Consider the following 27,421-nt stretch of genomic DNA (forward strand, 5'->3'; position numbering starts at 1 on the left):
CTGTGTCGTTCAACCACTGTTTAGTGTTCTCTGTCTGTACATGAAAGTAGGGTAGAAGAAGACTTCTCTGTCTGTACATGAAAGTAGAGTAGAAGACTTCTCTGTCTGTACATGAAAGTAGAGTAGAAGACTTCTCTGTCTGTACATGAAAGTAGAGTAGAAGAAGACTTCTCTGTCTGTACATGAAAGTAGAGTAGAAGAAGAAGAAAAGAGGAGACCCAACGGGAGAAGTGGAGACAAAACAATAGAACTGTGGCGAAGGGAAAGGTACTGTAATTGCTTCCACAGCTCTTAGTAGTCTTGGCTTTGGTGAGCTTGTATTTGTTCACCACTGGATCATCTTGGAAAAAAATCAAAAGAGTCGAAGGCAGAAAAACAACATTTGATGAACAAGGTCGAGGCAGACAGAGGTTAAAGGACGCCATATCCAATCAAATCCGTTTAGCCGCAGAGGACTTAGCCGGTTACCATGGCCGTGGCCTGGGTCGTCTCCTTGGTGATGGAGGCTAACCACAGATCTAGGATCAGATTCCCCTTACCCCCAACCCTAACCATACAAGGATGACAAGATATTTGACCATGTATTAATGGTTAGGGTAAAGGTCTACCTACTTCAGGGTCATATTCATTACTGCACACCGTAGCATAATGTTTTGCAGCGGAAAACGAAAACAAGCCTTTCTTATTGGACAAGTCCAGGTAGTCCCTCCCAGGTAAGGTTGTTTTGAGGTTGGATCTGGGTGATTTAGGTTCTAGGTTCCATGTTCTAGACCTGGGTGGAGAACGAGCGTCGGAGAGGGGGCCGCCCCTCAGGGTGGGCGGGGCAGGGGGCGTGGTGCTCAGAGATGGAGGGCAGGTCTAGACTTCGCTGGAGATGAAGCGCCGCGAGGGGAGGAGCACATCGGGAGGGACGGGGCACAGGTATGGCTGATGGTCATGTGATCTCAGTGTACGGTAGTCTTGGAACCTGGGGGAGGAGAGAGAAGGAGAGAACAAGGTTAGGAGGCAAGAAGGATAAGAATGTGTTAAAGAATTAGAAGTACAGGGTGACTGAGATTTAAAGAGGTAGAGGTCTGTGTTGGGAGGGGACAAGGTTTAGACAGATCGGGTTTCATAAAGCTGGAAAGGGGGAGGATATTATTACTGAACAGTATAATCTATTTAAACTTGTTTTATCCAGGTTAATAATTAGGGATGTGGGGGTTAACCAGGCGAGAGAACACATGTAGCAACCAAACCAATAAACTAAAGAGTAGAGGTCGACCGATTATGATTTTTCAGCGCCGATACCGATAATTGTAGGACCAAAAAAGCCGATACCGATTAATCGTCCGATTTTTTTACCTGTATTTGTAATAATGACAATTACAACAATACTGAATGAACACTTATTTTAACTTAATATAATACATCAATACAAATGTATTTAGCCCCAAATAAATAATGAAACATGTACAATTTGGTTTAAATAATGCAAAAACAAAGTGTTGGAGAAGTAAAAGTGCCATATGTGCCATGTAAAAAAGCTAACGTTTGAGTTCCTTGCTCAGAACATGAGAACATATGAAAGTTGGTGGTTCCTTTTAACATGAGACTTCAATATTCCAAGGTAAGAGGGTTTAGGTTGTAGTTAATATAGTATTTTTAAAATGTAATTTATTTCATATACCTTTGGCAATTGGATGTTCTTATAGGCACTATAGTATTGCCAGTGTAACAGTATAGCTTCCGTCCCTCTTCTCACCCCTACCTGGGCTCGAACCAGGAACACATCGACAACAGCCACACTCGATGCAGCGTTACCCATGCCGAGCAAGCGGAACAACTACTCCAAGTCTCAGAGCAAGTGACGTTTGAAACGCTATTCGCGCGCACCCCGCTAACTAGCTAGCCATTTCACATTGGTTACACCAGCCATTAGGCCGATAGGCTTGAAGTCATTAACAGCGCTGTGCTTGCGAAGAGCTGCTGGCAAAACGCACAAAAGTGCTGTTTGAATGAATGCTTACGAGCCTGCTGCCGCCTACCACCGCTCAGTCAGACTGCTCTATCAAATCATAGACTTAATTATAACATAACACACAGAAATACGAGCCTTTGGTCATTAATATGGTAGAATCCGGAAACTATAATTTCAAAAACAAAACGTTTATTATTTCAGTGAAATACGGAACCGTTCGGTATTTTATCTAATGGGTGGCATCCCTAAATCTAAATATTCCTGTTTCATTGCACAACCTTCAATGTTATGTCATAATTACGTAATATTCTGGCAAATTAGTTCGCAATGAGCTGCCCAAACTGTTGCAAATACCCTAACTCTGCGAGCAATGAACACCAGAGAAATGACACAATTTCACCAGGTTAATATTGCCTGCTAACCTGGATTTCTTTTAGCTAAATATGCAGGTTTAAAAATATATACTTCTATGTATTAATTTTAAGAAAGGCATTGGTGTTTATGGTTAGGTACAGTCGTCCCAATGATTGTGCTTTTTTCGCAAATGCGTTTTTGTTATATCATCCCCCAGCGTTGCATCGATTATATGCAACACAGGACACGCTAGATAAACTAGTAATATCATCAACCATGTGTAGTTAACTAGTGATTATGAATGATTGATTGTTTTTTATAAGATAAGTTTAATGCTAGCTAGCAACTTACCTTGGCTTCTACTGCATTCGCGTAACAGGCAGGCTCCTCTTGGAGTGCAATGAGAGGCAGGTGCTTAGAGCGTTGGACTAGTTAACTGTAAGATTGCAAGATTGGATCCCCCGCGCTGACAAGGTGGAAATCTGTTCTGCCCATGAACAAGGCAGTTAACCCACCATTCCTAGGCCGTCATTGAAAATAAGAATGTGTTCTTAACTGACTTGCCTAGTTAAATAAAGGTATAAAAAATATATATATACAGTATCTTGCGAAAGTATTCGGCCCCCTTGAACTTTGCGACCTTTTGCCACATTTCAGGCTTCAAACATAAAGATATAAAACTGTATTTTTTTGTGAAGAATCAACAACAAGTAGGACACAATCATGAAGTGGAACGACATTTATTGGATATTTCAAACTTTTTTAACAAATCAAAAACTGAAAAATTGGGCGTGCAAAATTATTCAGCCCCCTTAAGTTAATACTTTGTAGCGCCACCTTTTGCTTCGATTACAGCTGTAAGTCGCTTGGGGTATGTCTCTATCAGTTTTGCACATTGAGAGACTGAAATTCTTTCCCATTCCTCCTTGCAAAACAGCTCGAGCTCAGTGAGGTTGGATGGAGAGCATTTGTGAACAGCAGTTTTCAGTTCTTTCCACAGATTCTCGATTGGATTCAGGTCTGGACTTTGACTTGGCCATTCTAACACCTGGATATGTTTATTTTTGAACCATTCCATTGTAGATTTTGCTTTATGTTTTGGATAATTGTCTTGTTGGAAGACAAATCTCCGTCCCAGTCTCAGGTCTTTTGCAGACTCCATCAGGTTTTCTTCCAGAACGGTCCTGTATTTGGCTCCATCCATCTTCCCATCAATTTTAACCATCTTCCCTGTCCCTGCTGAAGAAAAGCAGGCCCAAACCATGATGCTGCCACCACCATGTTTGACAGTGGGGATGGTGTGTTCAGGGTGATGAGCTGTGTTGGTTTTATCCAATAAATGTCGTTCCACTTCATGATTGTGTCCCACTTGTTGTTGATTCTTCACAAAAAAATACAGTTTTATATCTTTATGTTTGAAGCCTGAAATGTGGCAAAAGGTCGCAAAGTTCAAGGGGGCCGAATACTTTCGCAAGGCACTGTAAAAAAAAAAATCTGCAAAATAGGCGCCCAAAAATACCGATTTCCGATTGTTATGAAAACTTGATATCTGCCCTAATTCATCGGCCATTCCGATTAATCGGTCGACCTCTACTAAAGAGATCCATAAAAAATACCCTTCTTGTAAGAATGAATATGAACAAATGAATTAATTGAATTCACATTCATATTTACAAGAGATGTGAGGATGGCTCATTTTATGAGAACACTATCCCCTGTGACCTCCCAGCCCTTACCTGAGGGCAACTTAACTTTTCAAGTGGACTCTCCACGCGAGGTAGAGTGGACAGTAGCATGCCGTGGGGGGGCTGAGGGCGCTGGGGGGGCAGCGGGGGCAGGGCTGATGCCGTCTGCTGGAAGTTGTTGATCACACATGTCACCTGGTAGAGAGAGGTGGAGATTGAAAGGATGGATGGAAAGAGAGACACAGAGAGATAATGAGAGCGATAGATGGAGAGAGACAGGGTAGGGAGAGAAGGAAAGAGAGTAGGAGAGAGAGAGAGAGAGAGAGAGAGAGAGAGAGAGAGAGAGAGAGAGAGAGAGAGAGAAAGAAAGAAAGAGAGTGAGAGAGACTGTAAAAATGTGCTACTGAAGACAAGTTATTTAAAGTGATGTAAATTGAAACATTGCAGCTCTAACTTGAAACTGAATGGGTAATGTCCCCATCCCCACCCCTACCCCCATCAAGCCCTCAACCCCACCTCTACTCCTACCCCCATCTAGCCCTCATCCCCACCACTACTCCCACCACTACCCCTACCCCCATCTAGCCCTCATCCCCACCACTACCCCTACCCTCATCTAGCCCTCATCCCCACCACTACTCCTACCCCCATCAAGCCCTCAACCCCACCTCTACTCCCACCACTACTCCTACCCCCATCTAGCCCTCATCCCCACCTCTACTCCCACCACTACCCCTACCCCCATCTAGCCCTCATCCCCACCACTACTCCTACCCCCATCTAGCCCTCATCCCCACCACTACCCCTACCCTCATCTAGCCCTCATCCCCACCACTACTCCTACCCCCATCAAGCCCTCAACCCCACCTCTACTCCCACCACTACTCCTACCCCCATCTAGCCCTCATCCCCACCTCTACTCCCACCACTACCCCTACCCCCATCTAGCCCTCATCCCCACCACTACTCCTACCCCCATCTAGCCCTCATCCCCACCACTACTCCCACCACTACCCCTACCCCCATCTAGCCCTCATCCCCACCACTACTCCTACCCCCATCTAGCCCTCATCCCCACCACTACTCCCACCACTACTCCTACCCCCATCTAGCCCTCATCCCCACCTCTACTCCCACCACTACCCCTACCCCCATCTAGCCCTCATCCCCACCACTACTCCCACCACTACCCCTACCCCCATCTAGCCCTCATCCCCACCACTACCCCTACCCTCATCTAGCCCTCATCTCCACCACTACTCACACCACTACCCCTACCCCCATCTAGCCCTCATCCTCACCACTACCCCTACCCTCATCTAGCCCTCATCCCCACCACTACTCCCACCACTACTCCTACCCCCATCTAGCCCTCATCCCCACCACTACTCCCACCACTACCCCTACCCTCATCTAGCCCTCATCCCCACCACTACTCCCACCACTACTCCTACCCCCATCTAGCCCTCATCCCCACCACTACTCCTACCCCCATCTAGCCCTCAACCCCACCTCTACTCCCACCACTACCCCTAGCCCCATCTAGGCTTCATCCCCACCTCTACTCCCACCACTACCCCTACCCCCATCTAGCCCTCAACCCCACCTCTACTCCCACCACTACCCCTACCCCCATCTAGGACAAATCCCCACCTCTACTCTCACCACTACCCCTATCTAGCCCTCATCCCAACCACTACCCCTACCCCCATCTAGCCCTCATCCCCACCACTACCCCTACCCCCATCTAGCCCTCATCCCCACCACTACCCCTACCCCCATCTAGCCCTCAGGTCGGCAGGGTAGCCTAGTGGTTAGAGCGTTGGACTAGTAACCGGAAGGTTGCAAGTTCAAATCCCCGAGCTGACAAGGTTCAAATCTGTCGTTCTGCCCCTGAACAGGCAGTTAACCCACTGTTCCTAGGCCGTCATTGAAAATAAGAATTTGTTCTTAACTGACTTGCCTAGTTAAATAAAGGTAAAATAAAAATCCCCACATCTACACATCTAGCCCTCATCACTACCCCTACCCCTCATCACCACCCCATCTAGCCCTCATCCCTATCCCCATCCAGCCCTCATCCCCACCCCTACAACTACCCCCATCTATCCCTCATCCCCTACCCTCATCCCCATCTTCTACCACCTCCCCACCCCCTACTCCCCAGTCCCCTCACCAGGAAGATAGCGATGGCCCCTCCGGTCAGGTATCCAACCAGGACGTTACCCACTTCTACCACCTCCCTACCCCCTACTCCACAGTCCCCTCACCAGGAAGGCAGCGATGGCCCCTCCGGTCAGGTATCCAGCCAGGACGTCACCCCAATGGTTCCTGTACTCCGTGACCCTCACCACCCCCACCAGCACAGCCAGGGACAGGAGGGTCAGACACAGGGTGGGCTTGGTCAGCCGGGTGCCCTTTGTACGGAACACCAGCGTCACGTACATCTGAAACACACACAGAAAGGAATAGTTCATTTAAAAGCTCCTCTGCAAACACACACACACAGAGGTGGAGGTTAAGATGCAAGCAGAGCTATACGTTCTAGATATACAGTACCTCCACAGAACCACACACAGAGCTATACATTCTAGATATACAGTAACTCCACAGAAGCACACACAGAGCTATACATTCTAGATATACAGTACCTCCACAGAACCACACACAGAGCTATAAAGTCTAGATATACAGTACCTCCACAGAAGCATACACAGAGCTATAAAGTCTAGATATACAGTACCTCCACAGAAGCATACACAGAGCTATAAAGTCTAGATATACAGTACCTCCACAGAAGCATACACAGAGCTATAAAGTCTAGATATACAGTACCTCCACAGAAGCATACACAGAGCTATAAAGTCTAGATATACAGTACCTCCACAGAAGCATACACAGAGCTATAAAGTCTAGATATACAGTACCTCCACAGAAGCATACACAGAGCTATAAAGTCTAGATATACAGTACCTCCACAGAAGCATACACAGAGATATAAAGTCTAAATATACAGTGCCTCCACAGAAGCACACACGGAGATATAAAGTCTAAATATACAGTGCCTGCACAGAAGCAGACAGAGCTATAGAGTCTAGATATACAGCACCGCCACAGAAGCACACACAGAGTTATAAAGTCTAAATATACAGTACCTCCACAGATGCACACACAGGGATATACATTCTAGATATACCCTCTACCTCCACTAAGCACATAGAAATGTACAGAAACATGCACATTTCAAAACACTGATATCAGAAAACATATCTCTATTCTTCCCGGTGTCACACTGTATTCCTTCCCCTCTAACTTCCCCCTAGTTCCTACCACTGTGTAGACAGCAGAGTAGATGCTGAGGGCCGCGTCCTTGGAGGGGAAGGACTTGCGTGCAGACGCAACCAGGTAGGGGTTCCCAGTGCAGGCACGGCGCTCTGTGATGTACTGCATGGGGGACTGGCAGCCCAAGACTGTGTAGTTGGGGCGGCAGGCAGACAGGAAGTGAGGGGTCTGGTTTCCTGTCACCACCTGGCCTGCGTTGGCAAAGATGGTGGTGGCGAAGAGGCCAAAGGAGTAGACGCCTGAGGAGGTGGAGGAGGAGAATGGGGGTGGAGGAGGTGGAGGGTGAGGGGAAAGGATGGGGGAGGAGAGAGAGAGGGATAGGAAGAGAGGGAGAGGAGAAGGGAGAAATAGAGAGACAGACGAGAGGGCAGAGAGAGATAAAAACCCTTCATTCTATGCTGAATGACAGTAGTTAGGCAGCAATGCCCAATATATTAGGACCAATATACACCAGGTTTAATATGGTCTAATGTACAGTGGGACCTATAGCCACGGCTCACCCAGAAAGCGTACTATCCTGCGGAGGAGGGGGTTGAAGTAACAGCAGTCAGCCGTCACAATGGTCTTCTCCTGAGCCCCCTCCGCTTTCACAAAGAACGTTGTCACCTCTCCAATCAGAATCTACAGACAGACGAACAGACGGACGGATGGACAGACAGACAGAGAGAAAGGCAGAGAGGTTAGTGTAAAACACTGAAACAGCTACGAGCAAATCCAAACCCACTACATAAGAACGGTATCCTGTATTTGTTCACAGTATACTCAGTTCTTGTATATGGCATTATTTATGTCTAGTTTCAGCCAGCCACAGTAACCTATGTGGTCATAAAGTATTAACAGTACAACAACTGGAAGTATTCCATTCTGTTACGTTCCTCTGGAGAAGAAACCCGCCGACTGTACATTACATTGTTATGGTTGCTGAATAATCAATGTTCAGTGGAGGAAACAGCAGGGCAGGACCCTGGTATAGTGTGGAGAGGAGGTGGGTACTGGTTTAGGGTGGAGAGGAGGTGGGTACTGGTTTAGTGTGGAGAGGAGGTGGGTACTGGTTTAGTGTGGAGAGGAGGTGGGTACTGGTTTAGTGTGGAGAGGTGGGTACTGGTTTAGTGTGGAGAAGAGGTGGGTACTGGTTTAGTGTGGTGGGGAGGTGGGTACTGGTTTAGTGTGGAGAGGAGGTGGGTACTGTTTTAGAGATATAACTCCTGTATAGAGATATAACTACTGTATAGAGATATAACTACTGTATGGAGATATAACTACTGTTAGAGATATAACTACTGTATAGAGATATAACTACTGTACAGAGATATAACTTCTGCATAGAGATATAACTACTGCATAGAGATATAACTACTGTTAGAGATATAACTACTGTACAGAGATATAACTACTGTACAGAGATATAACTTCTGCATAGAGATATAACTACTGCATAGAGATATAACTACTGTTAGAGATATAACTACTGTATAGAGATTTAACTACTGTTAGAGATATAACTACTGTATATAGATATAACTACTGTTAGAAATATAACTACTGTTAGAGATATAACTACTCTATAGAGATATAACTACTGTATAGAGATATAACTACGGTATAGAGATATAACTACTGTACAGAGATATAACTCCTGTATATAGATATAACTTCTGCATAGAGATATAACTACTGTTAGAGATATAACTACTGTATATAGATATAGCTACTGTATAGAGATATAACTACTGTTAGAGATATAACTACTGTATAGAGATATAACTACTGTACAGAGATATAACTACTTTACAGAGATATAACTACTGTACAGAGATATAACTACTTTACAGAGATATAACTACTTTACAGAGATATAACTACTGTACAGAGATATAACTACTGCATAGAAATATAACTACTGTACAGAGATATAACTACTTTACAGAGATATAACTTCTGCATAGAGATATAACTACCTCATAGAGATATAACTACTGTATAGAGATATAACTACTGTACAGAGATATAACTACTTTACAGAGATAACTTCTGCATAGAGATATAACTACTGCATAGAGATATAACTACTGTATAGATATATAACTACTGTACAGAGATACAACTACTGTACAGAGATACAACTACTGCACAGAGATACAACTACTGTACAGAGATACAACTACTGTACAGAGATAACTTCTGCATAGAGATATAACTACTGCATAGAGATATAACTACTGTACAGAGATATAACTACTGTTAGAGATATAACTACTGTACAGAGATATAACTACTGTATAGAGATATAACTACTGCATAGAGATATAACTACTGCATAGAGATATAACTACTGTTAGAGATATAACTACTGTTAGAGATATAACTACTGTACAGAGATACAACTACTGTACAGAGATATAACTTACTGCATAGAGATATAACTACTGCATAGAGATATAACTACTGCATAGAGAAATAACTACTGCATAGAGATATAACTACTGTATAGAGATATAACTACTGAATAGAGATATAACTACTGCATAGAGATATAACTACTGTACAGAGATATAACTACTGTATAGAGATATAACTACTGCATAGAGATATAACTACTGCATAGAGATATAACTACTGTACAGAGATATAACTACTTTACAGAGATATAACTTCTGCATAGAGATATAACTACTGTACAGAGATATAACTACTTTACAGAGATATAACTTCTGCATAGAGATATAACTACTGCATAGAGATATAACTACTGCATAGAGATATAACTACTGTATAGAGATATAACTACTGTACAGAGATATAACTACTTTACAGAGATATAACTACTGTACAGAGATATAACTACTTTACAGAGATATAACTCCTGTATAGAGATATAACTACTGTACAGAGATACAACTACTGTACAGAGATATAACTTACTGCATAGAGATATAACTACTGTACAGAGATATAACTACTGTATAGAGATATAACTACTGCATAGAGATATAACTACTGCATAGAGATATAACTACTGCATAGAGATATAACTACTGCATAGAGAAATAACTACTGCATAGAGATATAACTACTGTATAGAGATATAACTACTGAATAGAGATATAACTACTGCATAGAGATATAACTACTGTACAGAGATATAACTACTGTATAGAGATATAACTACTGCATAGAGATATAACTACTGCATAGAGATATAACTACTGCATAGAGATATAACTACTGCATAGAGATATAACTACTGCATAGAGATATAACTACTGCATAGAGAAATAACTACTGCATAGAGATATAACTACTGCATAGAGATATAACTACTGTTAGAAATATAACTACTGTTAGAGATATAACTACTGAATAGAGATATAACTACTGCATAGAGATATAACTACTGTACAGAGATATAACTACTGTATAGAGATATAACTACTGTACAGAGATATAACTACTTTACAGAGATATAACTACTGCATAGAGATATAACTACTGTACAGAGATATAACTACTTTACAGAGATATAACTCCTGTATAGAGATATAACTACTGTACAGAGATATAACTACTGTACAGAGATATAACTACTTTACAGAGATATAACTTCTGCATAGAGATATAACTACTGTATAGAGATATAACTACTGCATAGAGATATAACTACTGTATAGAGATATAACTACTGTACAGAGATATAACTACTGTATAGAGATATAACTACTGCATAGAGATATAACTACTGTACAGAGATAAAACTACTGTTAGAGTTATAACTACTGTTAGAGATATAACTACTGCATAGAGATATCTAGTTCTATTGATAGTTCTATATACATTGATACTGCTACGTAACACAGCGGACAAGATTTACCATGTGACATGGTTGTAAACTGTTTTTCTGGCTGAGAAGACGTCATTAGCTAACCAGATTACAACCACGTAGACATTTATTTACTGTTTGCAACAATAAAAGGGTGTAAAAAACATCCTTTTATAACCAGTCAACAACCTGACCAGAACGTCAGGAAAACGTTGTCACAGTACATCCAGTTTTTCCCCACTGGCATTTACAACAGCCCTGGTTCAGCAAGGTTATGCCTTCCCAATAGTACCCATGTATAGTAACGACCAAAAGTAGTCTTAAACGGGCCTGTGTCCCAAATGGCACCCTATTCCAGGCATAGTGCACTACTTTTGACCAGGGTCCATGGGGTTCTGGTCAAAAGTAGTGCACTATAGGATAATAGGGTGCCATGCGGGATGCAAACGATGCCATTCATATGCATGGTCTCTGTCCCTACGGGTGCTGAGCTCTGAAGATGACTCAACCACATCACAGGCTAACGCTAATACTGTCTCCTCTAATTCCCCTTCAGTCTACACAGGCCTGAGGGCCCTGGTGAGGGCTCAGATGTTAGTGTACACTCATAGAAAAAAGGGTTCCAAAAGGGTTCTTCGGCTGTCCCCATAGGATCATATTTTTTGGGTTCCAGGAAAAACGCCTTTCCACAGAGGGTTCTACATGGAACCCAAAAGGGTTCTCCTGTTGAGACAGCCACAGAAACCCTTTTGGAACCCTTTTTTCTAAGATTGTATGTACGTGCGTGTGTGTGTGTGTGCATGCGTGTGTGTGTGTGTGCATGCGTGTGTGTGTATGTGCATGCGTGTGTGTGTGTGTGTGTGTGTGTGTGTGTGTGTGTGTGTGTGTGTGTGTGTGTGTGTGTGTGTGTGTGTGTGTGTGTGTGTGTGTGTGTGTGTGTGTGTGTGTGTGTGTGTGTGTGTGTGTGTGTGTGTGTGTGTGTGTCTGTTTACTGCTCCTTAGCCCGAGGAGGGCCATTTAGTGGCAGAGGTCTGGGTCCTCTAATCATCTGTCAGAGTGTGAGTGTCACACTTGAAGGCTTGGCTGTCTTGAATAGCAGAGGAGAAGTGAGGAGAGGAGACAGGAGGAGAGGAGGAGGAGATGTGTAGGGCTTTGTAGGATCCTTGATCCTTCCCTTGTGATGTCAGACTATCTGAAGTAATGTGAAGGCTGTGCAAGAGCAGAACAATGTTTTTCAAATAGAAGGAACAGTATCTAGCATCAGAGATCACTCTTTTCAGGGATTCCCAAACTCTTTAGACGCATTTTTCAAAAGCCTGGATGAATGCTGTAGTTCAATTAAATCTTATTACATACTGATCTAAACACATAATCTTCCATGTACACAGAGGGTTCTACATGGAACCCAAAATAGTTCTACCTGGAACCAAAAGGGTTTCTACCTGGAACCAAAAAAGGTTATTCAAAGGGTTCTCCTATGGGGACAGCCAAAGAACCATTTTAGGGTCTAGATTGCACCTTTTTTTCTAATAGTTCAGTATGCGGTGAGATTTAGCTATGCAGCATTTTAGCATCCCACACTCCTACCGCACCATGCATATTGCATGAACATGTACCCTACATCCTCGGTCTCTCTCTGTCAAAGGGTCCTGTGATCATTGGAGGGGCTCAGCAGTATTCTGATCAGAGCTGTATGGAGGATCTAACAGGGGTTAGGGAGATAAAGGGCTTGTGTGTGTGAATCTGTGTCAAAGGGGAGGTCTCTCTCTCTCTCTCTGTGTGTGTGTGTGTGTGTGTGTGTGTGTGTGTGTGTGTGTGTGTGTGTGTGTGTGTGTGTGTGTGTGTGTGTGTGTGTGTGTGTGTGTGTGTGTGTGTGTGTGTGTGTGTGTGTGTGTGTGTGTGTGTGTGTGTGTGTGTGTGTGTGTGTGTGTGATCAGATGAGTGGTTGTTTGTGTGTGTGCTACTGAGGATCTAAAGAGAAGAGGTTGAAACAGGGGTTGTATGATCCACTGGGCTAACTCCCACTATGACCACCATAATAGAGTGTGTGTGTGTGTGTGTGTGTGTGTGTGTGTGTGTGTGTGTGTGTGTGTGTGTGTGTGTGTGTGTGTGTGTGTGTGTGTGTGTGTGTGTGCGTGCGTGCGAGCGAGTGAATGGGGAAGCAGGGATGTGAGGAAGTGAGCGGTGAAGCAGGGATGTGAGGAAGTGAGCAGTGAAGCAGGAATGTGAGGAAGTGAGAGATGAAGCAGGGATGTGAGGAAGTGAGTGGAGAAGCAGGGATGTGAGGAAGTGAGCGATGAAGCAGGGATGTGAGGAAGCAGGGATGTGAGGAAGTGAGCGGTGAAGCAGGGATGTGAGGAAGTGAGCAGTGAAGCAGGAATGTGAGGAAGTGAGCGATGAAGCAGGGATGTGAGGAAGTGAGCAGTGAAGCAGGAATGTGAGGAAGTGAGCGATGAAGCAGGGATGTGGGGAAGCAGGGATGTGAGGGAGCAGGGATGTGAGGAAGTGAGCGGGGAAGCAGGGATGTGAGGAAGTGAGCGATGAAGCAGGGATGTGAGGAAGTGAGCGATGAAGCAGGGATGTGAGGAAGTGAGTGGAGAAGCAGGGATGTGAGGAAGTGAGTGGAGAATCAGGGATGTGAGGAAGTGAGTGGAGAAGCAGGGATGTGAGGAAGTGAGTGGAGAAGCAGGGATGTGGGGAAGCAGGGATGTGAGGAAGTGAGTGGAGAAGCAGGGATGTGAGGAAGTGAGTGGAGAATCAGGGATGTGAGGAAGTGAGTGGAGAAGCAGGGATGTGGGGAAGCAGGGATGTGAGGAAGTGAGTGGAGAAGCAGAGATGTGGGGAAGCAGGGATGTGAGGAAGTGAGTGGAGAATCAGGGATGTGAGGAAGTGAGTGGAGAATCAGGGATGTGAGGAAGTGAGTGGAGAAGCAGGGATGTGAGGAAGTGAGTGGAGAAGCAGAGATGTGGGGAAGCAGGGATGTGAGGAAGTGAGTGGAGAAGCAGAGATGTGAGGAAGTGAGTGGAGAAGCAGAGATGTGGAGAAGCAGGGATGTGAGGAAGTGAGTGGAGAAGCAGAGATGTGGAGAAGCAGGGATGTGAGGAAGTGAGTGGAGAAGCAGAGATGTGGAGAAGCAGGGATGTGAGGAAGTGAGTGGAGAAGCAGGGATGTGAGGAAGTGAGTGGGGAAGCAGGGATGTGAGGAAGTGAGTGGAGAAGCAGGGATGTGAGGAAGTGAGTGGGGAAGCAGGGATGTGAGGAAGTGAGTGGGGAAGCAGGGATGTGAGGAAGTGAGTGGAGAAGCAGGGATGTGAGGAAGTGAGTGGGGAAGCAGGGATGTGAGGAAGTGAGCGGGGAAACAGGGATGTGAGGAAGTGAGTGGAGAAGCAGGGATGTGAGGAAGTGAGTGGAGAAGCAGGGATGTGAGGAAGTGAGTGGAGAAGCAGGGATGTGAGGAAGTGAGTGGAGAAGCAGAGATGTGGGGAAGCAGGGATGTGAGGAAGTGAGTGGAGAAGCAGGGATGTGAGGAAGTGAGTGGAGAAGCAGGGATGTGAGGAAGTGAGTGGGGAAGCAGGGATGTGAGGAAGTGAGTGGAGAAGCAGGGATGTGAGGAAGTGAGTGGAGAAGCAGGGATGTGAGGAAGTGAGCGATGAAGCAGGGATGTGAGGAAGTGAGTGGAGAAGCAGGGATGTGAGGAAGTGAGTGGAGAAGCAGAGATGTGGGGAAGCAGGGATGTGAGGAAGTGAGTGGAGAAGCAGGGATGTGAGGAAGTGAACGGTGAAGCAGGGATGTGAGGAAGTGAGTGGAGAAGCAGAGATGTGGGGAAGCAGGGATGTGAGGAAGTGAGTGGAGAAGCAGGGATGTGAGGAAGTGAGTGGAGAAGCAGGGATGTGAGGAAGTGAACGGTGAAGCAGGGATGTGAGGAAGTGAGTGGAGAAGCAGGGATGTGAGGAAGTGAGTGGAGAAGCAGGGATGTGAGGAAGTGAGTGGAGAAGCAGGGATGTGAGGAAGTGAGTGGAGAAGCAGGGATGTGAGGAAGTGAGCGGTGAAGCAGGGATGTGAGGAAGTGAGTGGAGAAGCAGGGATGTGAGGAAGTGAGTGGAGAAGCAGAGATGGGAGGAAGTGAGCGGGGAAACAGGGATGTGAGGAAGTGAGTGGAGAAGCAGGGATGTGAGGAAGTGAGTGGAGAAGCAGGGATGTGGGGAAGCAGGGATGTGAGGAAGTGAACGGGGAAACAGGGATGTGAGGAAGTGAGTGTAGAAGCAGGGATGTGGGGAAGCAGGGATGTGAGGAAGTGAACGGTGAAGCAGGGATGTGAGGAAGTGAGCGATGAAGCAGGGATGTGAGGAAGTGAGTGGAGAAGCAGGGATGTGAGGAAGTGAGCGGGGAAACAGGGATGTGAGGAAGTGAGTGGAGAAGCAGGGATGTGAGGAAGTGAGTGGAGAAGCAGGGATGTGAGGAAGTGAGTGGAGAAGCAGGGATGTGAGGAAGTGAGTGGAGAAGCAGGGATGTGAGGAAGTGAGTGGAGAAGCAGGGATGTGGGGAAGTGAGTGGAGAAGCAGGGATGTGAGGAAGTGAGTGGAGAATCAGGGATGTGAGGAAGTGAGTGGAGAAGCAGGGATGTGAGGAAGTGAGTGGAGAAGCAGGGATGTGAGGAAGTGAGCGATGAAGCAGGGATGTGAGGAAGTGAGTGGAGAAGCAGGGATGTGAGGAAGTGAGTGGAGAAGCAGAGATGTGGGGAAGCAGGGATGTGAGGAAGTGAGTGGAGAAGCAGGGATGTGAGGAAGTGAACGGTGAAGCAGGGATGTGAGGAAGTGAGTGGAGAAGCAGGGATGTGAGGAAGTGAGTGGAGAAGCAGAGATGTGGGGAAGCAGGGATGTGAGGAAGTGAACGGTGAAGCAGGGATGTGAGGAAGTGAGTGGAGAAGCAGGGATGTGAGGAAGTGAGTGGAGAAGCAGGGATGTGAGGAAGTGAGTGGAGAAGCAGGGATGTGAGGAAGTGAGTGGAGAAGCAGGGATGTGAGGAAGTGAGCGGTGAAGCAGGGATGTGAGGAAGCAGGGATGTGAGGAAGTGAGCGGTGAAGCAGGGATGTGAGGAAGTGAGCAGTGAAGCAGGAATGTGAGGAAGTGAGCGATGAAGCAGGGATGTGAGGAAGTGAGCAGTGAAGCAGGAATGTGAGGAAGTGAGCGATGAAGCAGGGATGTGGGGAAGCAGGGATGTGAGGGAGCAGGGATGTGAGGAAGTGAGCGGGGAAGCAGGGATGTGAGGAAGTGAGCGGGGAAGCAGGGATGTGAGGAAGTGAGCGATGAAGCAGGGATGTGAGGAAGTGAGCGATGAAGCAGGGATGTGAGGAAGTGAGTGGAGAAGCAGGGATGTGAGGAAGTGAGTGGAGAATCAGGGATGTGAGGAAGTGAGTGGAGAAGCAGGGATGTGAGGAAGTGAGTGGAGAAGCAGGGATGTGGGGAAGCAGGGATGTGAGGAAGTGAGTGGAGAAGCAGGGATGTGAGGAAGTGAGTGGAGAATCAGGGATGTGAGGAAGTGAGTGGAGAAGCAGGGATGTGGGGAAGCAGGGATGTGAGGAAGTGAGTGGAGAAGCAGAGATGTGGGGAAGCAGGGATGTGAGGAAGTGAGTGGAGAATCAGGGATGTGAGGAAGTGAGTGGAGAATCAGGGATGTGAGGAAGTGAGTGGAGAAGCAGGGATGTGAGGAAGTGAGTGGAGAAGCAGAGATGTGGGGAAGCAGGGATGTGAGGAAGTGAGTGGAGAAGCAGAGATGTGAGGAAGTGAGTGGAGAAGCAGAGATGTGGAGAAGCAGGGATGTGAGGAAGTGAGTGGAGAAGCAGAGATGTGGAGAAGCAGGGATGTGAGGAAGTGAGTGGAGAAGCAGAGATGTGGAGAAGCAGGGATGTGAGGAAGTGAGTGGAGAAGCAGGGATGTGAGGAAGTGAGTGGGGAAGCAGGGATGTGAGGAAGTGAGTGGAGAAGCAGGGATGTGAGGAAGTGAGTGGGGAAGCAGGGATGAGGAAGTGAGTGGGGAAGCAGGGATGTGAGGAAGTGAGTGGAGAAGCAGGGATGTGAGGAAGTGAGTGGGGAAGCAGGGATGTGAGGAAGTGAGCGGGGAAACAGGGATGTGAGGAAGTGAGTGGAGAAGCAGGGATGTGAGGAAGTGAGTGGAGAAGCAGGGATGTGAGGAAGTGAGTGGAGAAGCAGGGATGTGAGGAAGTGAGTGGAGAAGCAGAGATGGGGGAAGCAGGGATGTGAGGAAGTGAGGGAGAAGCAGGGATGTGAGGAAGTGAGTGGAGAAGCAGGGATGGAGGAAGTGAGTGGGGAAGCAGGGATGTGAGGAAGTGAGTGGAGAAGCAGGGATGTGAGGAAGTGAGTGGAGAAGCAGGGATGTGAGGAAGTGAGCGGTGAAGCAGGGATGTGAGGAAGTGAGTGGAGAAGCAGGGATGTGAGGAAGTGAGTGGAGAAGCAGAGATGTGGGGAAGCAGGGATGTGAGGAAGTGAGTGGAGAAGCAGGGATGTGAGGAAGTGAACAAGCAGGGATGTGAGGAAGTGAGTGGAGAAGCAGGGATGAGGAAGTGAGTGGAGAAGCAGAGATGTGGGGAAGCAGGGATGTGAGGAAGTGAGTGGAGAAGCAGGGATGTGAGGAAGTGAACGGTGAAGCAGGGATGTGAGGAAGTGGAGGGATGGAAAGCAGGGATGTGAGGAAGTGAGTGGAGAAGCAGGGATGAGGAAGTGAGTGGAGAAGCAGGGATGTGAGGAAGTGAGTGGAGAAGCAGGGATGTGAGGAAGTGAGTGGAGAAGCAGGGATGTGAGGAAGTGAGTGGAGAAGCAGGGATGTGAGGAAGTGAGTGGAGAAGCAGAGATGGGAGGAAGTGAGTGGGAAACAGGGATGTGAGGAAGTGAGTGGAGAAGCAGGGATGTGATGGAAGTGAGTGGAGAAGCAGGGATGTGGGGAAGCAGGGATGTGAGGAAGTGAACGGGGAAACAGGGATGTGAGGAAGTGAGTGTAGAAGCAGGGATGTGGGGAAGCAGGGATGTGAGGAAGTGAACGGTGAAGCAGGGATGTGAGGAAGTGAGCGAAAGCAGGGATGTGAGGAAGTGAGTGGAGAAGCAGGGATGTGAGGAAGTGAGCGGGAAACAGGGATGTGAGGAAGTGAGTGGAGAAGCAGGGATGTGAGGAAGTGAGTGGAGAAGCAGGGATGTGAGGAAGTGAGTGGAGAAGCAGGGATGTGAGGAAGTGAGTGGAGAAGCAGGGATGTGAGGAAGTGAGTGGAGAAGCAGGGATGTGGGGAAGTGAGTGGAGAAGCAGGGATGTGAGGAAGTGAGTGGAGAATCAGGGATGTGAGGAAGTGAGTGGAGAAGCAGGGATGTGAGGAAGTGAGTGGAGAAGCAGGGATGTGAGGAAGTGAGCGAGAAGCAGGGATGTGAGGAAGTGAGTGGAGAAGGAGGGATGTGAGGAAGTGAGGGAGAAGCAGAGATGTGGGGAAGCAGGGATGAGGAAGTGAGTGGAGAAGCAGGGATGTGAGGAAGTGAACGGTGAAGCAGGGATGTGAGGAAGTGAGTGGAGAAGCAGGGATGTGAGGAAGTGAGTGGAGAAGCAGAGATGTGGGGAAGCAGGGATGTGAGGAAGTGAACGGTGAAGCAGGGATGTGAGGAAGTGAGTGGAGAAGCAGGGATGTGAGGAAGTGAGTGGAGAAGCAGGGATGTGAGGAAGTGAGTGGAGAAGCAGGGATGTGGAGGAAGTGAGTGGAGAAGCAGGGATGTGAGGAAGTGAGCAAGCAGGGATGTGAGGAAGTGAGAGAAGCAGGGATGTGAGGAAGTGAGTGGAGAAGCAGGGATGTGAGGAAGTGAGTGGAGAAGCAGAGATGGGAGGAAGTGAGCGGGGAAACAGGGATGTGAGGAAGTGAGTGGAGAAGCAGGGATGTGAGGAAGTGAGTGGAGAAGCAGGGATGTGGGGAAGCAGGGATGTGAGGAAGTGAACGGGGAAACAGGGATGAGGAAGTGAGTGTAGAAGCAGGGATGTGGGGAAGCAGGGATGTGAGGAAGTGAAGGGATGGTGAAGCAGGGATGTGAGAAGTGAGCAGGGATGTGAGGAAGTGAGAGCAGGGATGTGAGGAAGTGAGTGGAGAAGCAGGGATGTGAGGAAGTGAGTGGGGAAACAGGGATGTGAGGAAGTGAGTGGAGAATCAGGGATGTGAGGAAGTGAGTGGAGAAGCAGGGATGTGAGGAAGTGAGTGGAGAAGCAGGGATGTGAAGTGAGTGGAGAAGCAGGGATGATGGAGGAAGTGAGGAGAATCAGGGATGAGGAAGTGAGTGGAGAAGCAGGGATGTGAGGAAGTGAGTGGAGAAGCAGAGATGTGGGGAAGCAGGGATGTGAGGAAGTGAACAAACAGGGATGTGAGGAAGTGAGTGGAGAAGCAGGGATGTGAGGAAGTGAGTGGAGAATGCAGGGATGTGAGGAAGTGAGTGGGAAGCAGGGATGTGGGGAGCAGGGATGTGAGGAAGTGAGCGGTGAAGCAGGGATGTGGGGAAACAGGGATGTGAGGAAGTGAGTGGAGAAGCAGGGATGTGGGGAAGCAGGGATGAAAGCAGGGATGTGAGGAAACGTGAGCAGGGATGGAGAAGCAGGGATGTGAGGAAGTGAGGGAGAAGAGAGATGTGGGGAAGCAGGGATGTGAGGAAGTGAGTGGAGAAGCAGGGATGTGAGGAAGTGAGTGGAGAAGCAGGGATGTGAGGAAGTGAGCAGGGATGGAGAAGCAGGGATGTGAGGAAGTGAGTGGAGAAGCAGGGATGTGAGGAAGTGAGTGGAGAAGCAGGGATGTGAGGAAGTGAGTGGAGAAGCAGGGATGTGAGGAAGTGAGCAAGGGGATGTGAGGAAGTGAGTGGAGAAGCAGGGATGTGAGGAAGTGAGTGGAGAAGCAGGGATGGGAGGAAGTGAGCGGATGAAACAGGGATGTGAGGAAGTGAGTGGAGAAGCAGGGATGTGAGGAAGTGAGTGGAGGAAAGCAGATGTGGGGAAGCAGGGATGTGAGGAAGTGAAGGAAACAGGGATGTGAGGAAGTGAGTGTAGAAGCAGGGATGTGGGGAAGCAGGGATGTGAGGAAACGGGAAGCAGGGATGTGAGGAAGTGAGCGAGAAGCAGGGATGTGAGGAAGTGAGTGGAGAAGCAGATGTGAGGAAGTGAGCGGGGAAACAGGGATGTGAGGAAGTGAGTGGAGAAGCAGGGATGTGAGGAAGTGAGTGGAGAAGCAGGGATGTGAGGAAGTGAGGAGAAGCAGGGATGGAGGAAGTGAGTGGAGAAGCAGGGATGTGAGGAAGTGAGTGGAGAAGCAGGGATGTGAGGAAGCAGGGATGTGGGAAGTGAGTGGAGAAGCAGGGATGTGAGGAAGTGAGTGGAGAATCAGGGATGTGAGGAAGTGAGTGGAGAAGCAGGGATGTGAGGAAGTGAGTGGAGAAGCAGGGATGTGAGGAAGTGAGTGGAGAAGCAGGGATGTGAGGAAGTGGAGTGGATGAAGCAGGGATGTGAGGAAGTGAGTGGAGAAGCAGAGATGTGGGGAAGCAGGATGTGAGGAAGTGAGTGGAGAAGCAGGGATGTGAGAAGTGAGAAGCAGGGATGTGAGGCAAGTGAGTGGAGAAGCAGGGATGTGAGGAAGTGAGTGGAGAAGCAGGGATGTGAGGAAGCAAGGAAGTGAACGGTGAAGCAGGGATGTGAGGAAGTGAGTGGAGAAGGGATGTGAGGAAGTGAGTGGAGAAGCAGGGATGTGAGGAAGTGAGTGGAGCAGGGATGTGAGCGGTGAAGGAAGGATGAGGGGAAGCAGGGATGTGAGGAAGTGAGTGGAGGAAGCAGGGATGTGAGGAAGTGAGCGGGATGAAGCAGGGATGTGAGGAAGGAGATGTGAGGAAGTGAGAAGCAGGGATGGGGAAGCAGGGATGTGAGGGAGTGGGAAGTGAGCGTGGGAAGAAGCAGGGATGTGGAGGAAGTGAGCGATGGAAGCAGGGATGTGAGGAAGTGAGCGATGAAGAGGGATGTGAGGAAGTGAGTGGAGAAGCAGGGATGTGAGGAAGTGAGTGGAGAATCAGGGAAGGAAGTGAGCGGAGAAGCAGGGATGTGAGGAAGTGAAGCAGGATGGAGGAAGTGAAGAAGCAGGGATGTGAGGAGGAGTGGAGAATGGGATGTGAGGAAGTGAGTGGAGAATCAGGGATGTGAGGAAGTGAGTGGAGAAGCAGGGATGTGAGGAAGTGAGTGGAGAAGCAGAGATGTGATGAAGTGAGGGAGTGAGTGGAGAATCAGGGATGTGAGGAAGTGAGTGGAGAATCAGGGATGTGAGGAAGTGAGTGGAGAAGCAGGGATGTGAGGGAAAGCAGGGATGTGAGGAAGTGGTGGAGAAGCAGGGATGTGAGGAAGTGAGGAGGAAGTGAGTGGAGAATCAGGGATGTGAGGAAGTGAGTGGAGAAGCAGAGATGTGGAGAAGCAGGGATGTGAGGAAGTGAGTGGAGAAGCAGAGATGTGGGGAAGCAGGGATGTGAGGAAGTGAGTGGAGAAGCAGAGATGTGAGGAAGTGAGTGGAGGAAGCAGGGATGTGAGGAAGTGAGTGGAGAAGCAGGGATGTGAGGAAGAAGCAGGGATGTGAGGAAGTGAGTGGAGAAGCAGGGATGTGGAGAAGCAGGGATGTGAGAAGAAGAAGCAGGGATGTGAGGAAGTGAGTGGGGAAGCAGGGATGTGAGGAAGTGAGTGGAGAAACAGGGATGTGAGGAAGTGAGTGGAGAAGCAGGGATGTGAGGAAGTGAGTGAGATGTGAGGAAGCAGGGATGGAGGAAGTGAGTGGAGAAGCAGGGATGTGAGGAAGTGAGTGGAGAAGCAGGGATGTGAGGAAGTGAGTGGAGAAGCAGGGATGTGAGGGAGAAGGGGGATGGAGGGAAGTGAGTGGAGAAGCAGGGATGTGAGGAAGTGAGTGGAGAAGCAGGGATGTGAGGAAGTGAGCGATGAAGCAGGGATGTGAGGAAGTGAGTGGAGAAGCAGGGATGTGAGGAAGTGAGTGGAGAAGCAGAGATGTGGGGAAGCAGGGATGTGAGGAAGTGAGTGGAGAAGCAGGGATGTGAGGAAGTGAGTGTGAGGAAGTGAGTGGAGAAGCAGGGATGTGAGGAAGTGAGTGGAGAAGCAGAGATGTGGGGAAGCAGGGATGTGAGGAAGTGAGTGGAGAAGCAGGGATGTGAGGAAGTGAGTGGAGAAGCAGGGATGTGAGGAAGTGAGTGAAGCAGGGATGTGAGGAAGTGAGTGGAGAAGCAGGGATGTGAGGAAGTGAGTGGAGAAGCAGGGATGGATGAGGGAGGAGGGATGTGAGGAAGGGAGAAGCAGGGATGTGAGGGATGTGAGGAAGTGAGTGGAGAAGCAGGGATGTGAGGAAGTGAGTGGAGAAGCAGGGATGTGAGGAAGTGAGTGGAGAAGCAGAGATGGGAGGAAGTGAGCGGGAAACAGGGATGTGAGGAAGTGAGTGGAGAAGCAGGGATGAGGAAGTGAGTGGAGAAGCAGGGATGTGGGGAAGCAGGGATGTGAGGAAGTGAACGGGGAAACAGGGATGTGAGGAAGTGAGTGTAGAAGCAGGGATGTGGGGAAGCAGGGATGTGAGGAAGTGAACGGTGAAGCAGGGATGTGAGGAAGTGAGCGATGAAGCAGGGATGTGAGGAAGTGAGTGGAGAAGCAGGGATGTGAGGAAGTGAGCGGGGAAACAGGGATGTGAGGAAGTGAGTGGAGAAGCAGGGATGTGAGGAAGTGAGTGGAGAAGCAGGGATGTGAGGAAGTGAGTGGAGAAGCAGGGATGTGAGGAAGTGAGTGGAGAAGCAGGGATGTGAGGAAGTGAGTGGAGAAGCAGGGATGTGGGGAAGTGAGTGGAGAAGCAGGGATGTGAGGAAGTGAGTGGAGAATCAGGGATGTGAGGAAGTGAGTGGAGAAGCAGGGATGTGAGGAAGTGAGTGGAGAAGCAGGGATGTGAGGAAGTGAGCGATGAAGCAGGGATGTGAGGAAGTGAGTGGAGAAGCAGGGATGTGAGGAAGTGAGTGGAGAAGCAGAGATGTGGGAAGCAGGGATGTGAGGAAGTGAGTGGAGAAGCAGGGATGTGAGGAAGTGAACGAAGCAGGGATGTGAGGAAGTGAGTGGAGAAGCAGGGATGTGAGGAAGTGAGTGGAGAAGCAGAGATGTGGGGAAGCAGGGATGTGAGGAAGTGAACGGTGAAGCAGGGATGTGAGGAAGTGAGTGGAGAAGCAGGGATGTGAGGAAGTGAGTGGAGAAGCAGGGATGTGAGGAAGTGAGTGGAGAAGCAGGGATGTGAGGAAGTGAGTGGAGAAGCAGGGATGTGAGGAAGTGAGCGGTGAAGCAGGGATGTGAGGAAGTGAGTGGAGAAGCAGGGATGTGAGGAAGTGAGTGGAGAAGCAGGGATGTGAGGAAGTGAGTGGAGAAGCAGAGATGGGAGGAAGTGAGCGGGGAAACAGGGATGTGAGGAAGTGAGTGGAGAAGCAGGGATGTGAGGAAGTGAGTGGAGAAGCAGGGATGTGGGGAAGCAGGGATGTGAGGAAGTGAACGGGGAAACAGGGATGTGAGGAAGTGAGTGTAGAAGCAGGGATGTGGGGAAGCAGGGATGTGAGGAAGTGAACGGTGAAGCAGGGATGTGAAGAAGTGAGCGATGAAGCAGGGATGTGAGGAAGTGAGTGGAGAAGCAGGGATGTGAGGAAGTGAGCGGGGAAACAGGGATGTGAGGAAGTGAGTGGAGAATCAGGGATGTGAGGAAGTGAGTGGAGAAGCAGGGATGTGAGGAAGTGAGTGGAGAAGCAGGGATGTGGGGAAGTGAGTGGAGAAGCAGGGATGTGAGGAAGTGAGTGGAGAATCAGGGATGTGAGGAAGTGAGTGGAGAAGCAGGGATGTGAGGAAGTGAGTGGAGAAGCAGAGATGTGGGGAAGCAGGGATGTGAGGAAGTGAACGGGGAAACAGGGATGTGAGGAAGTGAGTGGAGAAGCAGGGATGTGAGGAAGTGAGTGGAGAAGCAGGGATGTGAGGAAGTGAGTGGGGAAGCAGGGATGTGAGGAAGTGAGCGGGGAAACAGGGATGTGAGGAAGTGAGCGGTGAAGCAGGGATGTGAGGAAGTGAGCGGTGAAGCAGGGATGTGGGGAAACAGGGATGTGAGGAAGTGAGTGGAGAAGCAGGGATGTGAGGAAGTGAGTGGAGAAGCAGAGATGGGAGGACAGCGGTATAACTATGGGACTCAAACAGAGAGGTAAATGGAGAACAGCTATGGTGTAAAACCGCTATGGTGTAAAACCGCTATGGTGTAAAACCGCTATGGTGTAAAACCGCTATGGTGTAAAACACCTATGGTGTAAAACAGCTATGGTGTAAAACAGCTATGGTGTAAAACCACTGTGGTGTAAAACAGCTATGGTGTAAAACAGCTATGGTGTAAAACAGCTATGGTGTAAAACCGCTATGGTGTAAAACCGCTATGGTGTAAAACAGCTATGGTGTAAAACCGCTATGGTGTAAAACCGCTATGGTGTAAAACACCTATGGTGTAAAACAGCTATGGTGTAAAACAGCTATGGTGTAAAACCACTGTGGTGTAAAACAGCTATTGTGTAAAACAGCTATGGTGTAAAACTGCTATAGTGTAAAACCACTGTGGTGTAAAACAGCTATGGTGTAAAACAGCTATGGTGTAAAACCACTGTGGTGTAAAACAGCTATGGTGTAAAACAGCTATGGTGTAAAACAGCTATGATGTAAAACAGCTATGGTGTAAAACAGCTATGGTGTAAAACCACTGTGGTGTAAAACAGCTATGGTGTAAAACAGCTATGGTGTAAAACAGCTATGGTGTAAAACCACTGTGGTGTAAAACAGCTATGGTGTAAAACAGCTATGGTGTAAAACCACTGTGGTGTAAAACCACTGTGGTGTAAAACAGCTATGGTGTAAAACAGCTATGGTGTAAAACAGCTATGGTGTAAAACAGCTATGGTGTAAAACCTTTTGTGAACACGGGGTCTATTTGTTTGGATGTGGAGTGGAGGTTATGTGTAATGTCATTGTCCTCTCTTGTGCTCCTACTCTGTTACACTTTGAACCTTTTAATCCAAATATGGATTCTGATTCCCGACAGGGACTGGATGCACAGTTGGAGGAAAACCCTGTAACCTCAGGATCTCACCACAGGCGTGATTCTAGTGTACCGTCAAACGTCAATACAACTCAATGGAAACCAATTAGATGAGTCGAGGCTTGAAATCGACCCAATATGGCAACCCTAATTAACAGAACCAACATCGCTACCCGTCTTATAATGGACTGTAATGGACTTCACACAGGCCTCACTTCAATATTAACACACACAACACATGTTAAGTGACTGAACATTCACCACGTTTGGTTCAGTGTTAGCCTCTAGGCCTCATGTTAGTGGTGATGGTTAGTGTTTAGTGTTAGTGTGTTGTCTTTTTACAGGTGAGATTCCAGTGTTCTACTACAGCAGTATAAAGGGAGCGAGAGTTGCACCCCTTCTGAAAAAACCTACACTCGATCCCTCCGATGTCAACAATTACAGACCAGTATCCCTTCTTTCTTTTCTCTCCAAAACTCTTGAACGTGCCGTCCTTGGCCAGCTCTCCCGCTATCTCTCTCTGAATGACCTTCTTGATCCAAATCAGTCAGGTTTCAAGACTAGTCATTCAACTGAGACTGCTCTCCTCTGTATCACGGAGGCGCTCTGCACTGCTAAAGCTAACTCTCTCTCCTCTGCTCTCATCCTTCTAGATCTATCGGCTGCCTTCGATACTGTGAACCATCAGATCCTCCTCTCCACCCTCTCCGAGTTGGGCATCTCCGGCGCGCCCACGCTTGGATTGCGTCCTACCTGACAGGTCGCTCCTACCAGGTGGCGTGGCGAGAATCTGTCTCCTCACCACGCGCTCTCACCACTGGTGTCCCCCAGGGCTCTGTTCTAGGCCCTCTCCTATTCTTGCTATACACCAAGTCACTTGGCTCTGTCATAACCTCACATGGTCTCTCCTATCATTGCTATGCAGACGACACACAACTAATCTTCTCCTTTCCCCCTTCTGATGACCAGGTGGCGAATCGCATCTCTGCATGTCTGGCAGACATATCAGTGTGGATGACGGATCACCACCTCAAGCTGAACCTCGGCAAGACGGAGCTGCTCTTCCTCCCGGGGAAGGACTGCCCGTTCCATGATCTCGCCATCACGGTTGACAACTCCATTGTGTCCTCCTCCCAGAGCGCTAAGAACCTTGGTGTGATCCTGGACAACACCCTGTCGTTCTCAACCAACATCAAGGCGGTGGCCCGTTCCTGTAGGTTCATGCTCTACAACATCCGCAGAGTACGACCCTGCCTCACACAGGAAGCGGCGCAGGACCTAATCCAGGCACTTGTCATCTCCCGTCTGGATTACTGCAACTCGCTGTTGGCTGGGCTCCCTGCCTGTGCCATTAAATCCCTTCAACTCATCCAGAACGCCGCAGCCCGTCTGGTGTTCAACCTTCCCAAGTTCTCTCACGTCACCCCGCTCCTCCGTTCTCTCCACTGGCTTCCAGTTGAAGCTCGCATCCGCTACAAGACCATGGTGCTTGCCTACGGAGCTGTGAGGGGAACGGCACCTCAGTACCTCCAGGCTCTGATCAGGCCCTACACCCAAACAAGGGCACTGCGTTCATCCACCTCTGGCCTGCTCGCCTCCCTACCACTGAGGAAGTACAGCTCCCGCTCAGCCCAGTCAAAACTGTTCGCTGCTCTGGCCCCCCAATGGTGGAACAAACTCCCTCACGACGCCAGGACAGCGGAGTCAATCACCACCTTTCGGAGACACCTGAAACCCCACCTCGTTAAGGAATACCTAGGATAGGATAAGTATTCCCTCTCACCCCCCCCTTTAAGATTTAGATGCACTATTGTAAAGTGACTGTTCCACTGGATGTCATAAGGTGAATGCACCAATTTGTAAGTCGCTCTGGATAAGAGCGTCTGCTAAATGACTTAAATGTAAATGTAAATGTAGGGAGGGGAAACATCATTTATACATAATAACACATTGTAAACAGTCAGCTATGGCACATCCTCTAACCAGGAGCCTTTACATTATTAACAAGTACACACACACACACACACACGCACACACACACGCACACGCACACGCACACGCACACGCACACGCACACGCACACGCACACGCACACACACACACACACTGTACGTAT

General features: G+C 48.2%; 1 protein-coding gene across 1 annotated transcript in view; it reads right to left on the reverse strand.

Annotated features, from left to right (window-relative positions):
* Positions 1 to 218: 218 nt before the first annotated feature.
* The window catches only part of LOC124016416 (phospholipid phosphatase-related protein type 2-like), a 38,295-nt gene continuing 11,092 nt past the window's right edge, over positions 219 to 27,421 (reverse strand). The window contains exons 2-6 of the mRNA XM_046331977.1: positions 7,842 to 7,962; positions 7,330 to 7,580; positions 6,270 to 6,446; positions 4,067 to 4,194; positions 219 to 967 (exon numbers count right to left, since the gene is read on the reverse strand). Coding sequence (XP_046187933.1) covers positions 859 to 967; positions 4,067 to 4,194; positions 6,270 to 6,446; positions 7,330 to 7,580; positions 7,842 to 7,962 — 786 coding nt within the window. The 3' untranslated portion in view covers positions 219 to 858. The remainder of the gene's footprint in view (positions 968 to 4,066; positions 4,195 to 6,269; positions 6,447 to 7,329; positions 7,581 to 7,841; positions 7,963 to 27,421) is intronic.

Source organism: Oncorhynchus gorbuscha, linkage group LG26, assembly GCF_021184085.1.
Source record: "Oncorhynchus gorbuscha isolate QuinsamMale2020 ecotype Even-year linkage group LG26, OgorEven_v1.0, whole genome shotgun sequence".
Classification (NCBI taxonomy): Eukaryota; Metazoa; Chordata; class Actinopteri; order Salmoniformes; family Salmonidae; genus Oncorhynchus; species Oncorhynchus gorbuscha.